Source organism: Sebastes umbrosus, chromosome 1 (genome assembly GCF_015220745.1).
Source record: "Sebastes umbrosus isolate fSebUmb1 chromosome 1, fSebUmb1.pri, whole genome shotgun sequence".
In the NCBI taxonomy this organism is placed as follows: Eukaryota; Metazoa; Chordata; class Actinopteri; order Perciformes; family Sebastidae; genus Sebastes; species Sebastes umbrosus.
Genome location: NC_051269.1, coordinates 14,266,231 through 14,292,743, shown reverse-complemented (window position 1 = coordinate 14,292,743; position 26,513 = coordinate 14,266,231). Strand labels below are relative to the sequence as shown.

General features: G+C 39.3%; 2 protein-coding genes across 3 annotated transcripts in view; both read right to left on the bottom strand.

The window, feature by feature from the left end:
* The window catches only part of shmt2 (serine hydroxymethyltransferase 2 (mitochondrial)), a 31,008-nt gene extending 13,906 nt beyond the window's left edge, over positions 1–17,102 (bottom strand). Inside the window, exons 1-3 of the mRNA XM_037771348.1 lie at positions 16,913–17,102; positions 4,367–4,558; positions 1,242–1,321 (exon numbers count right to left, since the gene is read on the bottom strand). Of these exons, the coding sequence (XP_037627276.1) occupies positions 1,242–1,321; positions 4,367–4,558; positions 16,913–16,945 (305 nt within the window). The 5' untranslated portion in view covers positions 16,946–17,102. The remainder of the gene's footprint in view (positions 1–1,241; positions 1,322–4,366; positions 4,559–16,912) is intronic.
* Positions 17,103–22,595: 5,493 nt separating this feature from the next.
* Positions 22,596–26,513, bottom strand: part of LOC119497234 (neurexophilin-2) — a 52,287-nt gene continuing 48,369 nt past the window's right edge. The window contains exons 2-3 of one of the 2 annotated variants that reach the window (XM_037785325.1): positions 23,201–23,987; positions 22,596–22,843 (exon numbers count right to left, since the gene is read on the bottom strand). In XM_037785325.1, the coding sequence (XP_037641253.1) occupies positions 22,827–22,843; positions 23,201–23,987 (804 nt within the window). In that variant the 3' untranslated portion in view covers positions 22,596–22,826. Of the gene's footprint in view, positions 23,988–26,513 lie in introns of both variants that reach the window. The other variant, XM_037785238.1, reaches the window with a different exon arrangement.

Sequence of the window (26,513 nt, the reverse complement as noted above, 5' to 3'; positions counted from 1 at the left end):
ACAAAATTATTGGTTACAGCTGCTTCATGTCAGTATCAGCAATGTCTGTTACTCATCATATGTTTGCAAACGGCACAGTTGGTCACAACATCTAGCAATGTAAATTAGTTTTTTCCAAACTTTTTTTTTGTGGAACACATTTTTTAAAAATGACGAACCATTGCAACTCAATTCACAATAGGCCTCATCTATAGATCATGAGAAGAGCAAATTTGTGCGTAAATGAACATTCCTGAACATCTTTACTGCCATTTCCGCATCACCTTTGATTATCTTGAACAGGTAAACCAGCCACTTCAAAGAGATATGCGTTTGATAAATCACAATTTCATTTCATGCACGTCTTATTGAAAACATATACGCATGTTAAATACTTTATAAATGAGACTAAATAAATGCAGAAATACAAATTTAGGCAGAGTTAACAGGCTCTCGTTTTTTTTCCTGTCATCAGCGAAATAAACAAAATGTACGCTAGCCTTTCATATTAGATTAAATATAATAAGTAGACTACAATCATCAGAACAATATGAACATTCAGGCTTCCTCAAGTGGCTCAAAGATGTACTGCAGATGTAAATGTTAAAAGACTGTGGACGAAATTCTGACCCTAATAAAATCTCCTGTGGGTCCTGACCCAGTCTTTGGGAATGATTGTTCTAGACCGATGTTAAACCAAAGCTACCACAGCAGATCTGGGACAACTCAGGTAAAAATGCTCATCAAACCTTTTCAGTTACAGATGAAGTAGCAACAGATGGCTACTGTACCAAACACTCATTCAATGAAATCATCCTTTTGTTTCATTACATTTAAGTGCAAACAGCAGATGAGTAGGATGTGGGGTGGGGAGGGAGATTTATGGTAGGCTTGTATTCCAGGAATCAAAGGCATCAAATGAGAAGCATTTCAAAACAGGTCAGCTCTCTGTTTGCTGCTGATAAATGTAAATTATCTGAGGGAAATAATAGAAAATAGGAAAACTGGAAATAGAGAACCTGCAACTATCAGCCTGGGCAACGAATTTTCCAATGTATCCTCTCAGGAATCTTCTTTGGCAAAGCAGAGGCTGTGGATTATTTGCGGTGTGGTTGGCATGCACTATTATCGGGCAAGCTAGGGAACACATTAGAAATAAGTGTATGTCTATGTGTGTTTATGTGTCTGTAACAAATATCCTAAAGCAGAGAATATCAACAGTGTTAATAAGCTGGGGTGTGGCTGAGAAAACACACACTCACCTTTTCCCTGGGTAGCCTTCGGAGTATTTGTTGTTCAGACAGGAGCCCAGAGCTTCCAGAGCTGCTTGACTGCAGAAATTCTGTGGTGAGAACACACACAAGCAAACGCACACTCAGATCAATGGCAAGACTGGACGGAAGGGACAAGGACGGCAAATTAAAGTCTGTTAAGTGATAGTGAGAAATCCCCCTCCAGCTAAAGGCAATCATTACAGTATTGAACCTCTGGACTTCCATAGACTAACACTCTGCACTTCACAATGCTTATCGCCTCGCAGCTGGAGGATACAAGATAATGTAATAAACTTTTCTGCACAGGCTGAGAACATTGGTATGGCCTTTTTTAATCATTTAGCAATGCATTTTCCAAGAAAAACACATTTTACTGCGTATGGTTTGCTGCAAAAGGTTTTTCCTACATTAGAGCTAGACCAATGTTAATTCATATTTTCCTAAAATATTTTGTTATATCATAATTTAAGCAAAAATACCAAACATGCCGTTGCTCTAGCTTCTCAAATGTGAGGCTTTTCGGTTTCTCTTGGGCTATAGGAATTTGTCACAGAATTCTGACATTTTAAGGACCAAATGATTAATCAAGAAAATAATTGGTAGATTGATCGATGATGAAGCTAACTGTTACAACTTCCTGTTTATCTTGTAATTATCATTTCCCACCTACAGCTTCTACCCCTCTGATGACACCTCTCTTTGAATTTCTTCTCCTGAGATTTCCTCCAGTTCTTTTTTTGAGGAGTAAAGTGTTGCTGTTGGTTGAAAACTTTAATTGAACAAGTATTTTGTTCATGCTGGAGATGCAGGAGGGCTGTTCAACCTCTCTCCAAATGTTCCTGCCACCAGAGATCCACACGTCATTTCTCTTCTCTTCGCTGCTCTCCCCAAGGTTATTACACAAACATTTACAGTAAGGCACATTGCACAGAATATTAAGGGAAAGCATAAAACATCATTTTGAAGTAAGCCTACTGTAGGCAGCCATATCATATGGAAAAAATACATAAAAATATGCTTAAAAACCATGTTAGATTAACATTAATCTCTATAAACTGTAGTCGTAGAAACATGTAGGCAGCGGGACAAGATTTGTGGCATCGGAAGCGTTCTGGTTTCCTTTTGTAGTCCGAGTAGTATTGACCAATCATGTTCAAGCAGGCTTGGTTGAATACAGGTAAACATTCCCACCGGCTATTGTCTGACGATGATTTAGCATTTTTATTGGTTTAAAGTGAGCTTGTAAACTACTTTTTAATTGTTGTAAGCTACTTGTGAAATAATCCGGTCAATCCTGTCTCTCAACTTCAACTCCAGTCTTGCATCTCAAGTAGCTAATTGGACTGTAAACAATGAGCAGCACACAAAAAAGGAAGTGTTGCCGCGGATATCCACTGGCTACACCTGAAACCCCCAAAAATAAAGCCCCTTGCCCCCCGAGGCTTATCCGTCGTCAGACTGGAAGCCGCAAAAAATTGTTATTAGGATATCCCTATTTGCTTGAGACCTTGTAAAGCAGATTGAAACACTGTCCATGATACTAAACTAGACAAATAAACTTGGAGTACCTGTTAGATGTACTTCACAAATGCAACCCTGACTCTGTACGGACTATGGATACCTCCTTCGGTGTGGCCTCCTGACACACCACTCTTACTGTATATTATCACACTGGCTAGTAATAAAGTCTGACACAAAACACACACAAACAAACAGTACAGTCTAATCTCCACACACTCTCCCCCGTTGAGGTGTGTGTGTGTACGTTGTGTGTGTGGTTATGCTAATGCTTCACCTAGAAGCCAAGAGGAGATCAAGGGAGATAACAGCTCCAGTAAAAGCTCTCCGCTGCGTCCGTCTGTCATGCTGACAACTCTGCATATATTACAAAAGGAAATGCATTTGTTTCCCAGTGTCTTGAAGTGTGTGTGTGTGTGTGTGTGTGTGGACACGTGTGGTAAAATGTATGTCTTTTCATTCAAGGAATGCCTGCCTGAGCCGTTACTGTGATGTGGCTCGCAGAGTGAGGTGGGGAGGAGGCAGAATGAAGATATCAGCTTTATCTCACACTAGAGCGGTCAGGCTTTGTGAAGAGAGGGGGCCGACATACTCCACTGAAAAACTACTGTGGCGAAGAAGAAACAGGAGGAGAGAGAAAGAACAATACAAGATAAAACCTCCGCTGCTCTTTTGAATAGTAAAATTTTTCATTTTCACACCATCCAGCCTTGGAATGAAAACAAAGAATAACCCAAATGTTTCTGTAACAGCTGAGCGGTTCTTGCTTACAGAAAGTATCCTGTGAGCACTTTCACTATTAAAGAAGCTACGTTTGTCAGAGTTCATGATAACTGTTCTATGGTTTGTATGTTTGAGCTGGAAGGTCACAGTTTCTCTGCTCTAGCAAGCCACTGAAAACATTTAAAAAACAGCAAATTTACTGCTATAATATATTAAAACATACAACAGCAGAGATGATTATAAAAAAAGAATTAAAGAATTAATTTACACTTGCAGTGTATGAATTTAAAATGCAATACCCATATAATTTGTTGTACCGGATGTGCTGTGCGTACTGTATTTATCTAGAGTATGAGCCCTGATAAACCACTGATAAAGGCTTTTCTGTCAATGCTGCCAGCAGTAATATGGAGGGGAAAAAAAAAGATACAACCAGAATAGATATCCATGAAGCTAGCAATTCTATTCATTCATCCATTTTGCCAAAACATTAATCAGAGGTGATGAGGCGTTCTCAGCTATCTGCACTGCCAACATACGGGGGAGGTGCTGCCAGCTCTAACACACATTGAGTAAGTGTTTACACTGACTGTCTTTCTTTAAAAATGAGTCAACTCAATCAGTACAGGATGGTAGAGGATGGGTCTTTATATTCTACTAAAGGCTGACTCAATGAAAAATCTTTTACTTTGTAATTCAAAGTATCTGCCAGCTGCATGTCAATTCCGTGCCAACATTTTTAAGGCATCGTTGGCTGACTAATCAAGAGGTTAAAATAAATGTCTATACCATCCTCCCTTCTCTGTTAACTATTCAGTTAAGTAGAATGTACTTAAAAGGTCAAAAACACTTCATCAAGCGAGATGTCTTACCTCAGATGCAATGAGCTCCAAGCCGCGGCACTGCCTGTCCTTCTCCTTTAGCAGCAGATCCCACATCTCGGGGTCGTCCTGAGCCAGGCTTTCCTGGCCTGTCCATGGACGATCTTCATCCACCGTACGGGTAGCGGCGTGGGAGTGCTGGCCACGTACACAGAGGCGAACTGGGGCTCGCTGGCACAGTGGCTGTGAGCAGAAGAGAAGTAGCAGGTTTGGGGGGTATGATGAGAGAGAGAGAGAGAAAGAGCGAGAGAGAGAGAGAGAGAGAAAAGGAACAAATAAAAGTATGTTTTATACAGATATAACAGTTATGGTGAACACCTTTTAATACTGTATCATTGCACTAAAATGGGTCTCATGAGGACTGACATAAGTTGCCATGTTTTTTTTCATTCTGCAGATTTTACTATTCAACCAAAATCTTACTGCACAGCAAATTACCATGGCTTTAATAACAGTATGGTAAAAGAGTAGGACTACACTATGTATTGCAGCTGCAAGGTTTCTGGCGTCATCAGGAACATTTAGCAAGATGAGAAAAACATTTTAAATGTTGTTGTCATGTTCTGAAATTGGCACCTGCCACAGGGTAAATTGTTGGCAGCAGCGCGTAAAACCGTCAAACCATCAACCAGTTTGGCAGACAAGGAAACGCTAGGGATGGGAATAGAGAACCGGTTCCCATTAAAAACGGGTTCTTACTTGTCCACTAAATTTATTTCCCTGATAAAGCTTCACTGTGAACAACAAACCTGTGTTGAAATCAGCAGGAGGAGAGTTAGTAACGTTACATGTTAGAAGGCGGTGGGCAGCACATTCCTGCTTGGCTAAATAATGGAGCTATTAATGTTAAAGGAGGTGCCATTGAGTTTTTATGAGGCGTTCAAACGCTGCTCAGGAAAAATGACTATTGGGGGAAGGTGAATTACAACGGTATCATGATGTGTTCAAATGTAATCTCGTAAAATTACGTTATTGTCGAGAAACTTTAATAAATCCAGTTGTTTGAAGGAGATGTTTTCATAGCAATATAAAATAGATAGGAAGTTAAACAGGTCATAATTCCCTAACACTAGCTCTAAGCAGCTTGCCAAGATTTTTTTAATCAAAGCAAATATTTAAATAATCAGAATCATTTGAATTGTGTTTTTATGTAAACAACCACTAGACAGTAGATGACAATAACAAAGTACAGTACAGTACTGTGAACAGTACCCTCTCTGCCCCGAAAAATAGGGGCTCCCCTGGAAGCTACGATGTAATTCAAACACTGTAATTTACCATGTATATAATGTTTATTGTGTAAAATATATTGGAACATTGAATAACATCAGATCTAAAATGTTATTCCTTCATTAAGCGCAGATATTTCAAAAGTGGCAGATATAATTTCTGAGTGGCAGACAAAAAAAAACTTGCCTGCCACAGTGACAGGCAGTGAAAAAAGTTAATGTCAGACCCTGGTGGATGTGTAGAGGAGGGGGAAAAAAAAGAATAACAACATGCATTTTGGAATAATATTATCTAAGAAGATTAAACTAGTTGCGGCTCCACCCGCAAAGAGTGACCAGAACGTAATGAAGAGACGTTACACAGAGCATTATTTTTCTACATAATGTATTTCATCTAGGGCTGTCAATCAATAAAATATTTATTTGCGATGATTCACATGATTGTCCATAGTTAATCACGATTAATTGCAAATTAATCACACAATTTCTATCTGTTTAAGATGTACTTTAAAAGGAGTAAAGTATTTAATACTCTTATCAACATGGGAGTGGACAAATATGCTTACTTTATGTATATATTTATATATTAAATGTATGTATATATATATTATTGGAAATCAATTAACACAAAACAATGACAAATATTGTCCAGAAACCCTCACAGCTACTGCATTTGGCATAAACGAATATGCTCAAATCATAACATGGTAAACTCAAGTCTAACAGGCAACAACAGCTGTCAGTGTGTCAGTGTGCTGACTTGACTATGACTTGCCCAAAACTGCATGTAATTATCATTAAGTGGGCATGTCTGTAAAGGGGAGACTCGTGGGTACTCATAAAACCCATTTTCATTCACATATCTTGAGGTCAGAGGTCAAGGGACCCCTTTGAAAATGACCATGCCAGTTTTTCTCACCAAAATTTAACGCAAGTTTGGAGTGTTATTTAGCCTTCTTTGCGACAAGCCAATGGATTCCTTAGGTTTTCTACTTTCATATGATAGCAGTACAATACTTTAGCTTTAAAACTGAGCCCGCTACAACCTCCGAAAGATCGAATTGCATCAATGCATTAAAGAAATTAGTGGCGTTAAAACGACTTTGCACTAACGTGTTATTGTGTTAACTTTGACAGCCATAATTTGATCATTTTACATATTTGAGGTAACACCCCGATTTGTCCAATATAAATAAGGAGACATTTCAAGTCCCCTCTTCTGTTCCTCACACACTCTAATATGTAGCCTGGTATAATTAGAAACTGGCGTGTTTGCATGATATCAATAATCAGCATGGTTGTTCAATTATGCCTCTATCAGCACTTCTACAAACTGAGGGACTGACTTTTACAGCCTCAGTGTACCGAAGGAGGCATATAGAGAACAGATTCAGCACTTCCTGCTTATCTAATCTGGACTGGGGCTGGCGAGTTCTCCTGCTGCTGCAGTGCCTGATCATGGGAGTGTGCAGAGTCCATACAATTTTCACTGTCTCTGTTTCTTTTTTTAAAGTTAAGCATGAATCCTATACTGGCTTCAACCCTGTCTCTTCTATACACTATGCCTGATGGATTAAACACTACATTTCTGGTTTGGTGTTGCATACAGTAGATTCTTTGCATAGATAATATAAAACTTTTTTAAGCACCAAACCTTGTATGACTATGTGTGTGCCCTTCTGTGCTTTAAGTTCCCTTTATAAACCCCAATCAACAGGGAGTGCACTGTGCGGGAGAACACTCAGAAAATGAAAAAAAATCCACGACAGGTTGATTGCATTTAGAACAAATTGGCTCTCTCACATCATTTAATCAACAATATGATGATGACTGTGAGTGGAGATAAATCCCACCACTGCCAACCTATAGTTATCATCTGTACAGGTGTGCTGCTGGGGTGTGAGGGACAACCTCCCTTTAATAGCGCCATTAAAAAGCAATTAACACAATGCTCAGGACTGGTTGAAGACACCCATATAAAAAAAAAAAAAAACACAAAAAAATGTGATTTACGCTTATTCCATGTGGTGTAAATTTGTTTTGGGTAATTAATCTTTTGTAGCGGCCTTACTGCACTGTAAATCTAGCAAAGACACCAAATATGTAGTTTTTCCACGTGTTTTAAAGACAAAAAATTAAGCATGTTAATGTTGGGCAGACTGGGCACGACAGCAGCGCGTGGCGGCTGCCTCACTTAACTGCTGCCTCGCTTAACTGCTGTATGTTTCACGGTTGTGGTGTCCAAACTGGCAGCGATTTCTGCTCCTGCGCTGCTGCTGCCAGCCCTTTCTTTCTACACAGAGTTTTCCTTTTGTAATAGCGATTTCACTTCATTATAAATGTCATTTATATTTATTTTAGACAGAAAAAGGTTAAGAAGCTCATTTGTAAATAATAGTAATAATCCACAGTTCAAACCTGGTACTTTATTCATGCATGGAGCCGTGCAAGTCACTGCATTTTCTACAACACTGTCCTGTAAATATTTCAGAATAAAAGCCTCGTGTTAACAAATGAAGGAATTCTGTCCACAGAAAAAAAAGCGCTTGAGGGCTTTTATTTTGAAACGGAAGCAGGAAGTGTTGAGTTAAAAATAAATCATAGTAACATAGTAACTGTAGTAATGTTGCTGGTATGATGACGATATACGGTCAAAAAATAATTTTCACTGGCTATTTTTGCCGTGAACCGTGCGCGGCACGCAGAAAAAATAGGCGAGACCTTGAATCTCTAGAAGAGACGCAGCTGAGACACTGCCGAGCCACACCTGAACCGCGCTGCTCACGCGGGCAGTGTGGCTGCTCTAATCTGTTAACATGGGCGCCGAAATAAAAAACAACAGGTTCCGCAGCCGCCACACGCTGCTCACGTTCCCAGTGTGGCCTGGGCCTTAGTCTCATAATTCAACATCCTTTGTAAAAAAAACAGTTATAAGAGCATTTTATCCTCAGGAACAGCTTGCAGATAGTTTATCTACTCCATCGCTGTTAGGCCCATCCTCTCTACTCTGCCTCTTCATCTGCTCCCCGGGGTGGCAGAGGGGGCAGCGGTGACACACCAGGGGAGGCAACTTGCACACTAATGGCCGCTTTCTAACAGTCTCTGCTCTGGCCTTCTGTCACCGGTGGCAGTGTCGATGGTGGAGAAGGGGAGAAGGCCCCCCCTCTGGGTTCTGGAAGAGATGAGGGCCTGGGGAGACAGGTCGAGCTGCCTCTGAGGACAAGTTTCTTGCTGAGAAATCACACGGGTCATTAAATCTTGACGGGAACTGTCCTTCGCTGTCTGCGCTTCTGCTGGGGCACACCAAGGCCAGGGAAAGCAGTGGCAGAAAAACCCAACGCAAGCCAACGCTGCCATGGTTATAGCGCTACTGACGACTGCAAAACAGACAAGGGTGCCTCACCCTCCTCCACCTCCTCCTCATCGCCTTCATCTTCATCCCTGCTTTCCTTTTCCCACCCTCGTCCTGTCACCCTAAGCTGCTAAGCACGCTCAGCCAAGTAGCACTCATGTGGCGTTTTTATTAGTTCGACTTGTCATCGATATCACTTCCATGGCCTCCAAACGGGACAGCACTGGGCTTAAACAAACAACACACAGGTCAGTCCCTGCGGTCTGCCTCTCTGCTTTCCTGCCTCATTTCCCAGCCCTGATCTTTACGGGAGATTAATTAATAAACACAAGATAAACAGATCCAAGAAAAGTGAGAGCCAAGATACAAGCACCAAATATGTCACAGTGGGACTATTTTTAGGCGACAGATGATGCTGTCGTTTGAAGGTGAACTTAATGAAAACTGTGCTGTGAGAAAAGGGGCGGGATAGGCCACATCAACGTGGATGCCGAGCACGAGATAATGGCAGAGTCACAGATGCACTGCATCTGCCTGACAATGATAAAGGTAATTGTTGGCAGTTTACCTTTCCTGTCAAACATCTGTGCCCAAAGACCAATGGCAGAGAAGAAGAAAAGGAAAGAAAGGAAATCATTTCATTAATCCTAGTTCTGTATTATTTTTGCCCATTTCCTGAAGCAGCTCCTGAGGCGAGTCAATTTTACAGATGACTGCTGTCCATCAGTGGCTGTACCAAACAACAATCAGCCAGGTAACAGAAGCAAAACAGAAGGGACTAGAGAGGAGAAACAGTGAAGGAAAAAAAAAGAAGATATGTAAGGTTGGAGAGAAGAAGTGTCAACAGGGCAGCAGCATCCGTCAGTCTGACACGTAGTTGCCTCTTTCCCTGTCACTGACTAATAGCAGGGCTGTCCGTTACAAATTGCCCTGTGATTCAGTCTAGATAACACTAGACTGAGAAATCTGGATGGGGTGAAGAGGCGTGAAGGGACGGAGGCTGAGTCCAGGGCCACTCCACTCTATTCGGGTCAAAGGGTTGTCAGGGAGACAATCAGAGACATAAGCGATGCCGGCAACAAAGCCAATCTTCAGGAGGTGTAGGCGGTGGAACGATATATTTATGCTGTAATCTTTCCACAACGCTTCTTGTGGTGATGGTGATGATGGTCAAAAGAGCTCTACACTTGGCCTCCTGGTGCCTCAGGGAGTCTAGATGAATGCTGTGGACTGTACTGCTGGTATTGTCGGGGAGTGCCTATGCCCACAACCTTCTTATTGTCCCTGTCAAGTGCACAGTTTCTTAAATCAAAGATAAAAATTCTTGATTGGGTTATCCTGCATTGTAAAATCTTGTTCCAGCCACCTAAAACCTGACCCACTTGCCCGGTAGAGCAAGAGGGTCAGAAATCTACTTGCCCAAAGTCAATTTTCACTTACTCAAAATTGTTTTATTTATTAGCAGTTATCAAATAACTCTTAGCTGCCATGCAAGCTAGATGCTGTCGGCTCTTATTATATCACCCCAGCAAAGTTTTTTCGCAAACTTGACGTGCCTTTGAACGACCCCGTTTTATCCACCTTGCTCTCAAACTTGCAGCACACAGCGTAATACATTGCTGAAGTTTCTGGAGTCAGTTTTTCACCCACCCAACTAAACTCCTGTTTCCAGGACAAGTGAAATGCTCGCTTGCGATTCAGCTCATGAACTTTGTCTTTACCCGCCGCCATTTTCTCGGGAGTGCCTGATCGGTATTACGCATTGTGAAACTCTCAACAGAGATGTGAAGGAAGTGAGATGGCTCACTCCTTAGCTACTTCCATCATCAGCTCAGGAACAAAAAAACGTGTATTTAATTATGTTTTACCACTGGCCCTATCGTTTGTGTTGCTGTGTGGCCTATCGGGCAAGTGAGTTGCTAGATTTACTAGCCCGACTTGGCACTTTACTTTCCCCGGGCAAGCGGGAAATCCTTATTGTTGAGCCATACCCAAATATAGCTAAATCAATCGTAAAACTTACTTTATTCTCATACCACCAGTAAAAGCCGAGAAAATCAGTTTACGTTGGTTTTCAATCCACTGTACCCTAAATCTAAAGAAAATGGAAAGGACTGTCTGGCATTGTAGCTGTAACTTGACTAAACTAGGGTTTATTATTACTAATTGCATTACTAACGTTTATTATTATTATTATCAATTAATCTGCCAATAATTACTGATTAATCATTAATCATTTTGTCTGTTAAATGTTACAAACTAGTGATAAATGCCTGGCATAATTTCTCATAGCCCCATGTGACTTTTTCACATTGCTAAATATTCAATGATATAAGACAGATGAAAGAAGCACATCCTCTCTTTTGAGATGCCTGAACAAGCACGTGTTTTTAATTCAAATGATAATTCATAAAGTGCTGTTATCCTTTGAAAAACTCATTGAACTGCTCTACACACATACATATGTTATATTTGGATGCAGAAGTGTAGTTTTTGTTTGTCAAGATGTAAGCAAACTAAAGCAAAAAGGCTTAAAACATGCACGAGGTACATGCAGTAGTGTGAGGTATCCCAAGACACTGGCAGATGTTTGTTTGTTTGATGCATGTTTAGGCTGGTCGTGACATGAGGAGCACTTGAAAATTTTGAAGGAAGCAGCAGTCATCTTTCATGGAATCAGAGTAGCTCCAAGCAATGTATAAACATTGCTGTTGAAAAAAAAAAAAAAAAAATGGATGAAGCCATGACACCGGGCTGAAAAAATATGTTTCTGTTCTGCTCCTGTTAAATGAATAAAACTGAATTCAAATAGCTAAAGAATAACTCTACTGTGACAGTGTCATGTTAGTGTATGTCAAAAACTGATGTGTATAAAAGCATTAAATTGGAATTTTAGTGGTTCGGGTGTGGGAGGTGATGAAGCCAGACAGGCTGTGTTCAGGGTGACACCGGAAACTGTTTCCGAGCCAATTTAAAGAGTCGGTTAAAAAAAATCTCGAAGCGTATTGCTGGGTAATACTGAATGCACCAATAGCACTCTGCTGGTTTATGTTGGCAACATATAGATGAAAACAAAAATGCCGTTGCCTCTTGTCCAACCGAGTCAACCTCTGCTCTGTTGACTCTATACTTCTGAGAAAAGTTGGAAAAGCAGCTGCAAATCTTTTCCTCAGAACTTCAAACAAAAGCATTATGAGTAGGAGTTATGCACCAAACCAAAAAGTATAGAAGCAAAAAGGCAAAACTCCGGTGCTTTTTTGACAATAGGCGTTAGATGGCGCTGCACTAACACTTTCGCCATTTTGGACTGAAAACGGCAATGAATCCATAGACATGAATGTATAAAAAGACGTCTGTCAATCAGAGGATAATGTTTTTTAAGTAAATCAACTTCCCAGAATGAACACTTAAATAGGCCTCATTTAAATCATTGTGTCTTAAAAGTTGTAAAATTAACTAATAGCTGAATCCAGAGTTATTTTCCTTGGTATAATGAACGTGCATCAGACCCACGAGACTGCACCGCCCTGCACGCTCATATGACATATCCAGTTCTGCCAGCTGTATGCCACTGTAATAATGGATATATTGGATGTAATTCATCACTTTTATTATCTTATAATACACCCATGGTCTGTATGCTGTAAGCCTGTACCGTGGTGGATGTATTAACGTCTCTGTTCCCAAACAACCAGCTATCGGCCAGTAGCTAATAGTGCTAGTAGCATGACATCAACAGAATTGAATGTAGTTGAAGGCTATTTACTATCGCGCACGGGAAACCCACAGGGCTGAACCTCTTATACATCCATGGTCTGTGGTCTATTGCACATATATTTTGGAAGTCCTTGACATGAAAAAGTTTGAGATTGCTCTCGAAATCTGTGTGATGGATTTTTTATTTATGTCCATCCATTTATGTCGATCGCTCACTTTATGCTCCTCTGGGAAGCCGCTGGGTAAAAAAAGTTAAATAAATAAATAAATAAGTAAGTAAGTAAGTAAATAGTTATAGTAGTATGCATATTTATAATATTTGTATTGTTCAACATAGAACATTTCTATAGAAACATTAAAAGTATGACAATAGAATAGAAATAATTTTACTTTTGTACAGCACTTCGTAGGCGGACATTTTGCTGGCGTCCGGTAATCGCTTTTAGTCCAAAATGGTATAAGCGTAGCTCTGCTGCTGGGCGCTGACGTTGCAATGGAACGAACAACTGACATTCACTTCTTAGCAATATACATTCTTTGACCAAACCCCAAAGGGCAGCAAGTCTTCTCACCAACTAAAAACAAAGCCCTGCAAAACAAATCTATAATCTTTCAGTATACAGCAGCACGGAAAAAGTGTACTTTTAGTATAGATTTTGACTAATAAGTATTATTTATACATTTTCAATCATATTTAACTCTAACCCTAAGTTACATACTTGAGTACACAACATAACTAAAGATACATAGTATAAAGTAGTATAAATTGTTTAGGAGGGAAATTTCACAGATAAAAAAGATACTTCTGAAAAACCAGAACATAACTGAGTAGATAGGTTAATAGTTTTCTTGAGTTTCTCTCTTTCAGTGTAAATGGATGCGAATTTGCTGGTTACATCATTGGCATGTTGAATTTCCAAACTATCTAGTTGTAACAGGTCTAGCCTTAGGTCTAGCTTTACAATTTAAATTTGTGTCATTTTGAACTCAAAAGTTCTTCAAAAGGTTTAAAGCTGAATTGTTTCCCCACCATTATACAGTGAACCCAAGCTTGAATACCTCTTTATTTGGTGAGAAGTGATCTTTATATGTTGAATTCAAAGATTCAAATTGAACAAATTAATCATCATCATAAATTATCTGCACTAGAAACACAGCCTAAAAATGCTAAATAAAATAAAATAAAATAAAAAAAAGGCTTATGGAAAAGTAGATGAAAATCTATAAAGACTAATCTATAATAAATGCTCTCATTAGCAGAGAGCCTTGCTTTTTTGGCCTCTTGCACTGGCAGAAAGGTTTTTCATAATGGGATTGGAGATTATTTAATTCTTAAATTGACAAACTGGAATCTTTGGACTCCATTACCTGCAGCAGCTGGCCTATTTAAGAGCCAACAACCCCATAATGAACAAAGCAGTCGACTTTCCACAGCTAATACTACCCACAGCAAGAGATTAACTATTCCTTTATGATACAAGTCACAAAAGTTGGGTTTCCCTCATCTTTACACCAATCCTAAAACTGTCCTCATAAAAAATGTATGTCAACAGCAATAAGAAATAACTGCACAAGGCCTGAAATCTCTCTCACAGAGAGATCCTGTGAGGACACTGTATGTCTTAACAAAAAAGAAATAAGAGTCTTGTGAGTCCTTTTCAAATTCAATGAAGATGCACATTTAACCAATTACCACCAACAGGAAAAGCATGCAAGCATGTGAGTCAGTTGGTTTAATGGGAGACTTCAAACACACCGACAGTGACTTATAAAACTAGGTCTGAACACATGCCACAAGATTTTGGCACAAACTTGGCATAGCCTAGTTGTTTCAGAGAAGCTACATGAAATTCGCACCATCTCCAAAATGGGTCACTTCATAAAGTTCAAAATTAGGATATTAATAGCCCTCAACCAACTTGTTTTTTCCAACACCTCCATCACCCCGATGTCTCGACTAATCAAGTAACTTGTTTAATAAAAACACTGTCAGACTATTAAACTTCATATAACTTTGAAATGAGATCACTGGGCAAACAATTTGTCATTCAAAATGTATTTATCAAGGGGGTCTACAAATACCTTAACAGGGAATAAGATTTTAAAAACTAATAATAATAATAATAATAATAATAATAATAATAATAATAATAAATAAAATTTATGTTATGACATTTTGGTCCGAGATCTTCAACACTTAACGTAGCATATAATACTGCTACGATACCAGTCCCTTGTTGACAAGGCAACTTATTATTTTTAGATGGAAACATCTTCTACCTCTGACTCTCAATAGGTGGGTGAAAGATCCGTTTCTGTCCATTGGTTTGGAGAAACTTCGATTTCCCCTTAAGGGTTCCCTTAATTGTTTTGAAAAGCCTTGGAAACCTGTCCTAAACCATATTGAATCTCTGCGTGGTTGTGGCAACTGAGCCTCCTTATTTATTTTGTTTGATTGTTTTTTTAAAATGTACTTTATTTATTTTAGCTATTAGTGTGATATTGGTTATTTCATTTATTTGTCTTACTTTTGGGGGTGGGACGGACAAATGGATGAAAAAAAATGACTACTCATTTGATATGTGATTTATATGCCTTGCAACGTGCTTCCAATTAAAAAAAAGATATATATATACAAAAATAATGAATCCACTGTACACTGTAACGTAGTTCTGTTCTGCACATCTGTAATGTTAAAGATAAATTATGAAGACTGTGTCAAAGGTGTTCATTTAAGTATAAGGTCATATTTTAATCAGATGTTGTTGGACCTGGTTTAGAGAGGTGTTCATTCAACTTTATGGTCATTCTCGTGGCTGCAGATTGTGGCGCTGTTGAATTGTTATGCATTATACTGAAAGGTGTTTCAAACACTTTTGCCCAACCCATTTATATCAACTAGAGTAGATTAAATATGAGAGTTTTATCATTAGGTTTAGCTACCTTATAAACAGGAGTGTATAAGGTAAGTGGACCTTTGCGCTTAGATTAAGCATATACATATAAGATAATATCCATATCAGGAATATTAAGCGTACAAAGCTAACCTAAAGTAATAAACACTTCAGCTGTCAAGAATCTGCTGAACAATGACTATTGATTTGACAAAAACACAGCCTTATCTGTTACATAATTATCTCAAAGCAGGAGGTTAATATTTTCTAAATGCTCCTGCTGTATATTTCATCCTCATTTTGCACTTTGAACGTTATTGGGGGGGGTCTTATATCATTGTCTGCTGACCCTCTCTTGCATAATAATGCACTATACTAATTTTTAACAGTCTCTTCTGCACTATATTCACTTTTTTTAATAGTCGTGTATCACAGATGTTACCCTGCACTATATTCAGTTTTAACAGTTTTCTTCATCTCCTTGTATTTTTATATCTGGTATATTTTTTTGTACTTTGCACTACTAACTTTTTTACTGTCTTTTTGCTAACATGTTTTGCACTATGGAACTGTGATGCTGGAAACTTGAATTTCCCTCAGGATCAATAAAGTTACTATCTATCTATCTATCTATGTACTGTATCTACTGTATCTATCTATCTATGTACTGTATCTATCTATCTATCTATCTATCTATCTATCTATCTATCTATGTACTGTATCTACTGTATCTATCTATCTATCTATCTATTGTATCTACCTATTGTATCTATCTATCTACTGCATCTATCTATCTATCTACTGTATCTACCTATCTATCTATTATCTGCACTAAGTTACCATGACTGAGGCTTCATAAAAAACCCTTTAAGTAAAACAAATCAAACAAAAAAAGGCGTGTGTAATGCGGATTAATTACAGAACAATTTCATGAAGTTACCGTCACTAAATAACCCAAGAGAGGTGTATAAATGTAGAGCTTTTGGTGATGATCAGTGTTGTCCTCCCACATGATGAAACTGAGCAGTCTCTGTTGCATCATCACGTGGACTCAGCTGCAGCTATGTAACACTGACAGCCTGCTAGCTTATATCAGCTAACTAACAACAGATATGTCAGATACACAACAGGAACAGGACAGAAACGATAGCTAGCAGTTACCTGCAGCAGATACTCTTCTTTTAGGTGACTTGTTAAAGCACAGGTGTGTAATGTAAACCCCCTACTAGCTACTGTAGTGTGGTTAGTGGCGTTAAGCTAGCTACACAGTTCAACCACACAGCTGAGTTACAACAACTCAAATAAGAAACAATGACACGTAAACAGCACTTTATGATACACGTACCCGTGTGAGTTGTCTGAGAGCGAAGGACAGCATGTTTCCAGTAGTCAGGACCAGAGGAAGAGGAAGAAGAAGCAGCAGCTCGGCCAGCAGGAGACTCACCGCTGACAGGCTCCAGAGAGGCTGGCTGAAGTTGTTGGCAACGGATGGTTACGTTTATCCTGCCGCAAGGGTTGCTGGGAGTTGTAGGCCCCTTGTTTAAAACAGCAGTGTGACTACAGCAGGGGTCAGCAACCTTTACTATCAAAAGAGCAGTTTTAGGCAAAAAAAAAAAAAAAAAAAAGTCTGGAGCCCCAAAACATTTGAGCATTTTGATGAAGGAAATACAGTTTATAATCTAAGTATATAGTATATAACTCTAGTGCAGTGAGGGGCAAAGTGCAAATGTATGATGGAGTATCAGGGCCACATTGAGGGAAAAAACATTTTTAAAACATTTCCAAAATAAAGTCATAACTTTATACATGAAAAAAAAGTTGTAATATTACAAGAATAAAGTCATAACTTTACAAGAAAAAAGTTGTAATATTATGAGAATAAAGTCATAACTTTATGAGAAAAAAGAGAAAATAACACGTAAAATTACTGCTTTATAATATTATGAATTTATTCTCATAATATTACGACTTTTTTCTCATAAACCTATGACTTTATTCTCGTAAATATTATGACTTTATTCTCGAAATAAAGTTATTTTATTCTCCGTCGTACCGTCGTACCATAGACCTACAAGAATGATGAATGAAAATGAAAATGTAAACAAAAAATTCATTTCCATTTTTAAAAAATCCACAGGGAGCCACTGGAGATGGGCTAAATAGCCGCGTGTGGCTCCGTAGTTGCAGGTTGCAGACCCCTGGCCTAGGCCTACAACTGTATCTGTCATTCATTAACTCCAATAGAGGTAGAAGTAATCTAAAATACCACCAGTGTGGAAAAAATACTACAAGTAAAAGTCCTGCATTCAAAATGTTACTTTACCCGAAGTAAAAGTAAAGTATTAGCATCAAATATAGCCTAATTAAAGTACCAAAAGTAAAAGTACTCATTATGAGGAAGATAAGATAAGATAAGATATTCCTTTATTAGTCCCGCAGTGGGGAAATTTGCAGTGTACAGCAGCAAAGGGGATAGTGCAAAAAACAAGATGCATCAACTAACACAGTAAAAAAAAGAGCTAAACAAAGTGTTTCAAAATATGAACCATTTAAATAGAAGATAGTATAAAAATAGGAGCAGTATATACAGTATTGACAATAAACAGACTATTAACAAAATTGCACAAGTGGAAAATGATATTGCACAGTGAGAATGAATGAATGAATGAATGAATTAAATTCCACCTGAAAATATCAGGTTAATGTCAGTTTTTTGGTGTGTAAGTGGTCTACTGGGAGCAGTGCTGGTTGTGGAGTCTGACAGCTGCAGCAACGAAGGATCTCACACTTGTGAAGGATGGTCCATTTCCGAATAATGTAGCACAATAATGTATTTTCATTATTATTGCATACATTACTTTAATGATGTAGCTGATGAAGTTAAGCCAATTTTAATACTTTATACTGCTGAGTATAGCTTGTTACTTTTCCCCAGAGGATCAATAAAGTCTTATAAATAATATATAATTTATTTGTTGATTATATTTGGTATTATTAATCTGAACCTGCAAAGTAACTAGTAACTAAAGTTATCAAATACATGTTGTGGAGTAAAAAGTACGTTTGCCTCTAAAGAGTAGAAGTAGCCTATAAAGTAGCAGAAAATGGAAATACTCAAATAAAGTACCTCAAATTTGTAAGTGCAGTACTTGAGTAAATGTACCTAGTTACTTTCCACCACTGATTTTACTGATTCATCTTCTATCAACTCATTTCATTTTCATGCTCACAGGGTGACTGAGTCTGTTACAGACTAAACTGAGTGAAAGCAGTTTTCACTTTTTTTGTGAGGCTACACATTATTTATCATCCATTATTTATTTATATCAATACATTTCTTTATTTTTAATTATGTGCAAGTCTACACCCGTGACAGCTGTGAATGCACTCCACACTTCTCAACTTTAATAAAGCTAAAATATATCAAGCAAAACCTTTATCTTGCTTGCTTATAAGCAATTGTTTCATCATTGTTGATATACAGTATGTTTAGATAAAAATGTTCAGCATTCAGATGTTTAATTAGTTGTTCATGGACATATGCCACTGCACTTGCATAGCCAGGTTGCAGGTAAATAAAGAGGAAGGAGATTACTGATTACTCTGCTTAGTAGTCAATTTTAATTGACTCACTTTTGCACAGCAAGGAGCTTCCCTCCCGGCTTGAATCTCAACCCCTGGCGCTTCCTAGTGGAGTTTGGAGGCTCTCTGTGTCCCTCTGACTCCCAAAACACCATGAACCAAGTCAAATTGAGACATGCAAAGTCATTCATATTCATATTTATTGAAAATAAGTGACTTTGCATGTCTGACTCTGTTTGTCAAGGTCTCTGCCCAAACTGGTTTCTAGTGCATGGTGCTTTTTGCTATCTGCCCAATGAATGCAAAGCACCACAGTAGAAATAAGTGGAGCACCTTGGTGGCCTATAGGGATTAAGGTGCCGACCATGAACGGCCCTTTGTTGCGTGTTGTTCCCCATCTCTCTCCTCCCCTCCTTTCCTGTCAGCTATCTATTGTCAACTTTATAATAAAGGCATTAAAACATTCATCCATTCATTATCTGTAACTGCTTATCCCATTCGGGGTCGCGGGGAGGGGGGGCTGGAGCCGATCCCAGCTGACACTGGGCAAAGGTTGCCAGACTATCCCAGTACACAGACACATAGAGACAGACAACCGTTCACATTCACACCTACGGGCAATTTAGAGTCAACAATTAACCTGCATGTCTTTGGACTGTGGGAGGAAACCAGAGAACCCGGAGAAAACCCACGCTAACACATGGAGAACATGCAAACTCCACATAGAAGGGCCCCAAGCTGGATTTGAACCTGCGACCCCCTTGCTGTGCAGCACACAGTGTCAGCATGTTTGTATAAATTTACTAATAATTTTCAGTGTGTTTTTTTTTTCTCCAAACATATCTGAAATCTTTTTTAAATTTTGTTCAAAACAATTTTGGACCCATTTTAACTTATTAGGCCCAGTATCTCAAAAGTGCTGCTCTCATTATGCTCCTCTATCTAAGTTGGTATAGTCAACTAACTGTTGCATATGTACAGGTACCACATGATCAATGTGTCAAGTGAAGCGGTGTTGTTGTGAAGTATTACAATCTTTAAAGGTCCCATATCATGCTCATTTTCAGGATCATACTTGTATTTTGTGTTTCTACTAGAACATGTTTACATGCTGTAATGTTCAAAAAACCCTTTTTTTTCTCATACTGTCGGCTTGAATATGCATGTATTTACCGCTCCGTTTCAGCGCATTTCAACGGAATGGCGACGAAATTGCAACAGAATTGCGTTGCTATAGGCAACAGCTTGGGTCCATGTTTACTTCCTGTCAGCTGATGACATTCACATATACTGCAACCAGGAATAAACTGGGACACATTTAGAATGGTTATGTTTTATCTGTGTAAAGGGTTTAAATATTGTATATTTGTGACATCACAAATGGACGGCTTATTTCAAATGCAGCTTCTGAATACGGGCTGTGTGTATTTCCCTGTGGATTGAGTGTTTCGATACTTTCACAGTATTTATATAGCATTTAAGCCTGCTTTAAAATAAAAAAACATGAAAATCTCACTCTTATATAATATGGGACCTTTAATGCAGTCATTCACTTACTATAATAACTATAATTCATTGTTTATTAGTTTTTTTTTTAAATTCTAGGAAATATACCTGGACAAACACACATACTGTAGGCATACAGATAATCAGAATCACACACTCACACACACATGCAATCACATGTAGGACCACACACTAAGGAGTACATGAGGATCCGTCCACAACAACTAGTCCGGTGATTCTTCACCAACCCACTGTAGAGAATCTGTGTCACAAAGAGAGGAGCTCCAGAGAATCTGGGTTGCAGCGACTCCATCAATCTGTGTCCCGACTACCTACAGCAACCAGTGTAAGATACATGGACCTCCCTGGACCTCCACCTCAATGTCATTGATCAAAAGCATAATAGGGTATCGAGCCAGAGTGAGATGAAGATTCAATTAGCATCGACTGTGTGTTTTCTAATGAAATTTTGAGCACCATTATCCTCAGTTCAAAAGTGTGGAGAGCAAAGAGCCGCAGACGACTCTCCGATGAGAGAGAAAAAACGAGGAAGAGAGACAGTCTGAGGTAGTCGCAAGGTGGAGGTGTTTAATTTAATCAAGGAAGAGGTGGGTGAGTTGACTTATGCTTTCAGTTTTATCCTCTAATCTGGATGTGTTAATATATATGTATATACTGTATACACACGCCACTAACTTGCAATTTTTAGGTTGTAGCGGGCTCAGTTTTAATACTAGAGTAAAGATACTGGCATTATATGAAACTAGAAAACCTAAGGAATCCATTGGTACCAACCATGTCAAACTAGCTTGTCGCGGAAGAACCTAAAAAACGCTCCAGACTAAATTTTGGTCAGGAAAAACTGGCATTGCCATTTCAAAGGGGTCCCTTGATCTTTGACCTCAAGATATGGTACCCACGAGTCTCCCCTTAACAGACCACTTCATGATAATCACATGCAGTTTTGGGCAAGTCAGAGTCAAGTCAGCACACTGACACACTGACAGCTGTTGTTGCCTGTTGGGCTGCAGTTTGACATGTTATAATTTGAGCATATTTTTTATAACAAATGCAGCACCTGTGAGGGTTTCTGGACAATAGTTGTCATTGTTTTGTGTTGTTAATTGATTTCCAATAATAAATATATACATAGATTTGCATAAAGCAATCATATTTACACACTTCCATGATGATAATGAGTATTAAATACTTGATAAATCTCCCTTTAAGGTACATTTTAATAGATACAAAAATGTGATTAATTTGCGATCAATCGCGATTAACTATGGACAATTAAAAAATTAAATATTTGAATAGATTGACAACCCTAACATATATATTATAGCAATGGTGAATGGTGATGCCATCCTGCTTCATTTTTCCATTAGCTCATCTCTTTAAGAAAGCAATGATAAATATTGTTAGGTAGGTAGATGAGGTTATAACAGTGGCACCAGTGATGCAGCAGTCAGTAAACTGTGAGGAAGCCACCCGGAGGATTAGGTGCAACTGAAAAATACTTCCTTTGTTTGCATGATCAAACAAACTGAATCTGTCAGTCATATTGCTTCCAATACAATAGTTATTTTTCTTTTCTGTTTCAGGGTAAATGTAATTAAAAATGATATCAGATACCTCCCTCGGATTCAATTACTGTACATACCAACTCCCTCAAAAGGACTCAAGCATTATCACCATCTTAAGAATGTTTCACGGTTGGTTTTCATGTTAAAATTCAAGCCTTCCTTTCAATATGTTGCAGAAAATTAAAATTACATATCTTCACAGAAAGCTCGGGCATGAATTCACAATCTAAGTGAAGTGTAACTTAATTCATAATAGTGTCCTTGCTGAGTTAGATAACGTGAATATGCTGCACAGCGTGTGCCCCGAAATTGTGCTTGGAGCTCTGAACGAAAACATTCAGCCAATAAAAGACAGACAGTTTAAGAGATTTTAATGTGCTTTTTCATACAGTATATTGTATGCATTTCCAGCATAGCATTTCTCATACATATAACTCTCTTATATCCGGGGAAACGTAGAGCTGAGAGGATGATTAACAGTCAGTCTACCATAACATTACGTCTGCCATACAGTGATGGCGCAGCACAGCCGCCTCAGAGGCTCCTCTTGTACTTCGGAGGGCATAACACTGATTCCAGCTGTTTTCAACCGAATTTTCCAACTGCAAAAAAGTAATAACACTGAGAAACAAATAACTAAAAACAATATGTGTGCTGAGGTCGAGTACATTATTTACAGAAAAAAAAGCAAATAAAAACAGAAGTTAACAAATACAAAGTTGGAAAATAAGTCAGAGAAATCAGCCATATCCTAACCATCCATAACTCTGATTATACTTGATTTAAATCCACAATTCACAGCAGTTCAGAGGCAAAAAAATGTCCCCTGCTTCTTCATCGTAATCAATATGACTATGATTTCCATCATTAGCATTATAATCATCATCATTAACATTGTCTTTTTTTCCCCTCTCTTTACAGTTCAGTCTCACTTACTTATCCTAAGTAAGGGTGCTCACTTTGGAAGTTGTAGTCCGGACACACTTTTTGAACCAGCTTGTAATCGATGCTGAAGAAAGAGATGAAGATGCAGATCACCTTGAAGGGTTTGGCACAGAGCCAGGCAGCGTGGGACTGGGTGTGCTCTGTGAAGCAGGTCTGAGACGGATCGTACAGGCAGGGTTTCGGCTTCTTTGATCTGTTGGTTTTCTCGTACTCCACCCGACAGTTAAAGGTCTTTGTCTCTTTCGGGTCGATGGTGGACTGATGGGTCTCCTGGATCTGGACGTTCTGGGTGTGGGGGTGCAGATGCTGGACGACCTCAAACTCCACCACTTTGGTCGGCGGCACGATGCTGACCGACACGTTGCCCAGGCTGGACGAGTTGTGGCGGAAGTAAACGGTGAACGTCCCGTTGATGTGGTCCACGATCTTCCCCGTCACCAACAAGCTGAACTTCATGGTCTTGACGTTGAAGTAGAAGTCTCCCCAGCCGAAGATCTTCTTGGTCTTCATGGCTGTCTTAAGCGAGGGCTTGCGCTTGGAGCGGTATCCTGTCTGGTCCAGGAGCAGGGTCTGGTTCCGGGCCGGGTCGTATGGATTAAAGAAACTGTAGGTGGGTGGCTTGGATTTCATGGGTGTCTGGTCAATGGAGGTGGAGAAGATACGTGTTTGGTACGGAGGCTTGACCACTCCCCCTGTTGATCCTCCCACCGTGCCTCCACCCATTCCATATGGAAGAGTCTTCATCACCGAGCCCACTGGGCCCAGGTCTGAGAACTCCACCTGCTTCTCCAACCCTTGGACCTAGAGAAAAGAAAGACAGACAGAAAGAAGAAGAAGAAGAAAACTTTATTTACAACAGGCCAAAGGCTATTAAATTTGTTTTTCACATAAATTCAAAATTTGTTTTTCACATATTCTCCAGGAGAAAAAGCATCAGTCGATTTGTTAAAACCGCAGTGGGTAGAATTGGAGCAAATATAATTTAAAAAAAGTTATTTTTATAAAACGGTTACTATATCCTCTTGACAGTAGCGCATTAGACAGGTAATCTGAAAAAAATCATTTGCTTTTATGTCCTCCGTTGCTCCTAATGGCATCTGCAAGATTTCAAAAACTGGAGGAAAACAACCAATCAGAGCCGAGCTGGAGCCTGCTGTCTCTGAGCAGCTGTCGTTCACTCGCGAACTCCGATCAAACGGTCAAACTAGGCAGAGCTGATCAAATATGAATCCATATTCTGTTACTGTAATACCTATTTCTCTCCTCAAATGTTTTCAGAAACATCTTGTAGTGTACTGTTTAGCTGTAAAATGAGAAAGTTTGTGACCCGGGAGCCCTGTTAAGAGAAGTCAAGGAAATACCAAGCAACGCCCCCAGCTGGAGCAAATTTTCTCATTTTACAGCTAAACAGTACACTACAAGATGTTTCTGAAAACATTTTATGCGAGAAATAGGCATTACAGTAACAGAATATTGATTCATATTTGATCAGCGCTCCCTAGTTTGAGGAACGCTCAATAGGAACGCTCTCTCTCTGAAATTACCTGTGTGAAAGTCTCCCGTCATGGGCTAGATTTTCTAAAGCCTGAAAACAGAGCCATGAGGAGGTGCAGAAGTCTAGTTTTCTCTCAGAACACTTGAATTACAATATGCTGAAAGGTAATTATGGAATTTTTGCTCAATGATGCTAAAAACGCTCTGCCTACTGCAGTATTAATCGGCACAAACAAAACGTATTATTTCTATGTTTTGTCAAGACTACAGTTTGCCACAACTTGTAAATCCAACTAATGTTAAAACGAGCTGGCTTTAGTTTAAAATGGATATTTTGACAGCAGCCATGTGAGAAATCAAACTGCTCAACCTGTTTCTGACACGCCATAAATTCATCTGAGTGTCCAAAAGCCAGATCGTTTGGGAAATTGATCAGCTGTCGGGCGCAAAATGAATATCCGACGAAAACCGATCTGGTGGGAATTCGGCCCAGTCGAGGGGTAACCTTTTCGGAATTCAAATCTGTGTTAATCCTAACAATGTCTGCCCAGCATCAGCCACACAACAGGTAAAGGGTTCGGCACCTTGCTCAAGGGCCCTTAAAGGGACATTGTTTAGGATTTGGTGGCATCTAGTGGTGTGATTGCAGATTGCAGCCAACTGAGTACCCCTCCACTCACTCCCCCCCTGTCCAAGACTGTGGTAACGTGAGCCACCAAGTGCAAAACTGTGGTAACGCCACTCAGAGACCATCCTTACCATAATAACACTACTTTAGTAGCAACGGAAATCAGACGGCCGCTGGCGGTACCACGGTTTTGCACTCTGTGGCTCACATTACCGCAGTTTCGTGAGAACTACGGTGGCCTTCAGGTAACGTATAAACGTGAAAGGCTCTCTCTAGAGCCAGTGTTTGGTTTGTCCGTTCTGGGCTACTGTAGAAACATGACGGACTCGTGAAGAGGACCCACTCCCTATGTAGATATGAAGGGCTCATTCTAAGCTAAACGAAAACACAACAATTCTTGGTTTCCGGTGATTATACACTAACAAAAACAAAGTTACGAATATTATATTCAATTTCTGCCAATAGATCCCCTGAGATGTTACACTTACCCTGTAAAGGTTTCTGCACCTTGATCAAGGGCACTTAACTTAAAAATAGTGGGCACCATGTGGTTGATGTAATACCAGTGCTGTCAGTTGCTGACACAAAGGCAGAATAAACTGCTCTCAGTACTGGGAGTTGAACCAGCAACCTGAATTCTCTAAACCCACCTTGAAGAGATCGGAGCGGCTGAATGATTCAGAAATCTACATTAAATACAATCTTGAAACTGGACTAATACACAGGAAAAAATTCCATTACAGTAAGTCCCATTTCATTTTACGCACATTATCATAATCTCAAGTGTTGTATAGGTCACTCCGCTGCAGAGATCTTTTTACCTCACATGATTTTTTACTTCCCCGAGCATCCGAGTTGTTAGAAGTTGCCATGTTTCATCTCTTGAATTCAAGAAAAACAAAACCATCTATTTTTGTTAACACACTTTAATTTTGTTGTCAGTGTTGCTCCGGAGAGAAAAACAACTCTGTGTGTAAGGTAATGGATGTGAGCCTTTGGTAGTTCAGACAGCTTTCTGCCTTTAATCCACAGCCTAGGTGGTTATTCACTGGGCTGATTGACTAGAAATCTTCCTCTGCTCTCTTTCATGTCTCATCAATCACATCACTGCCATGCTCCCATCCATATGCATATATGTACAACACTCACACACACACTCGATCCGCACACACATGCGATCATCAAGCTCGAAGCTGTCATGCGGT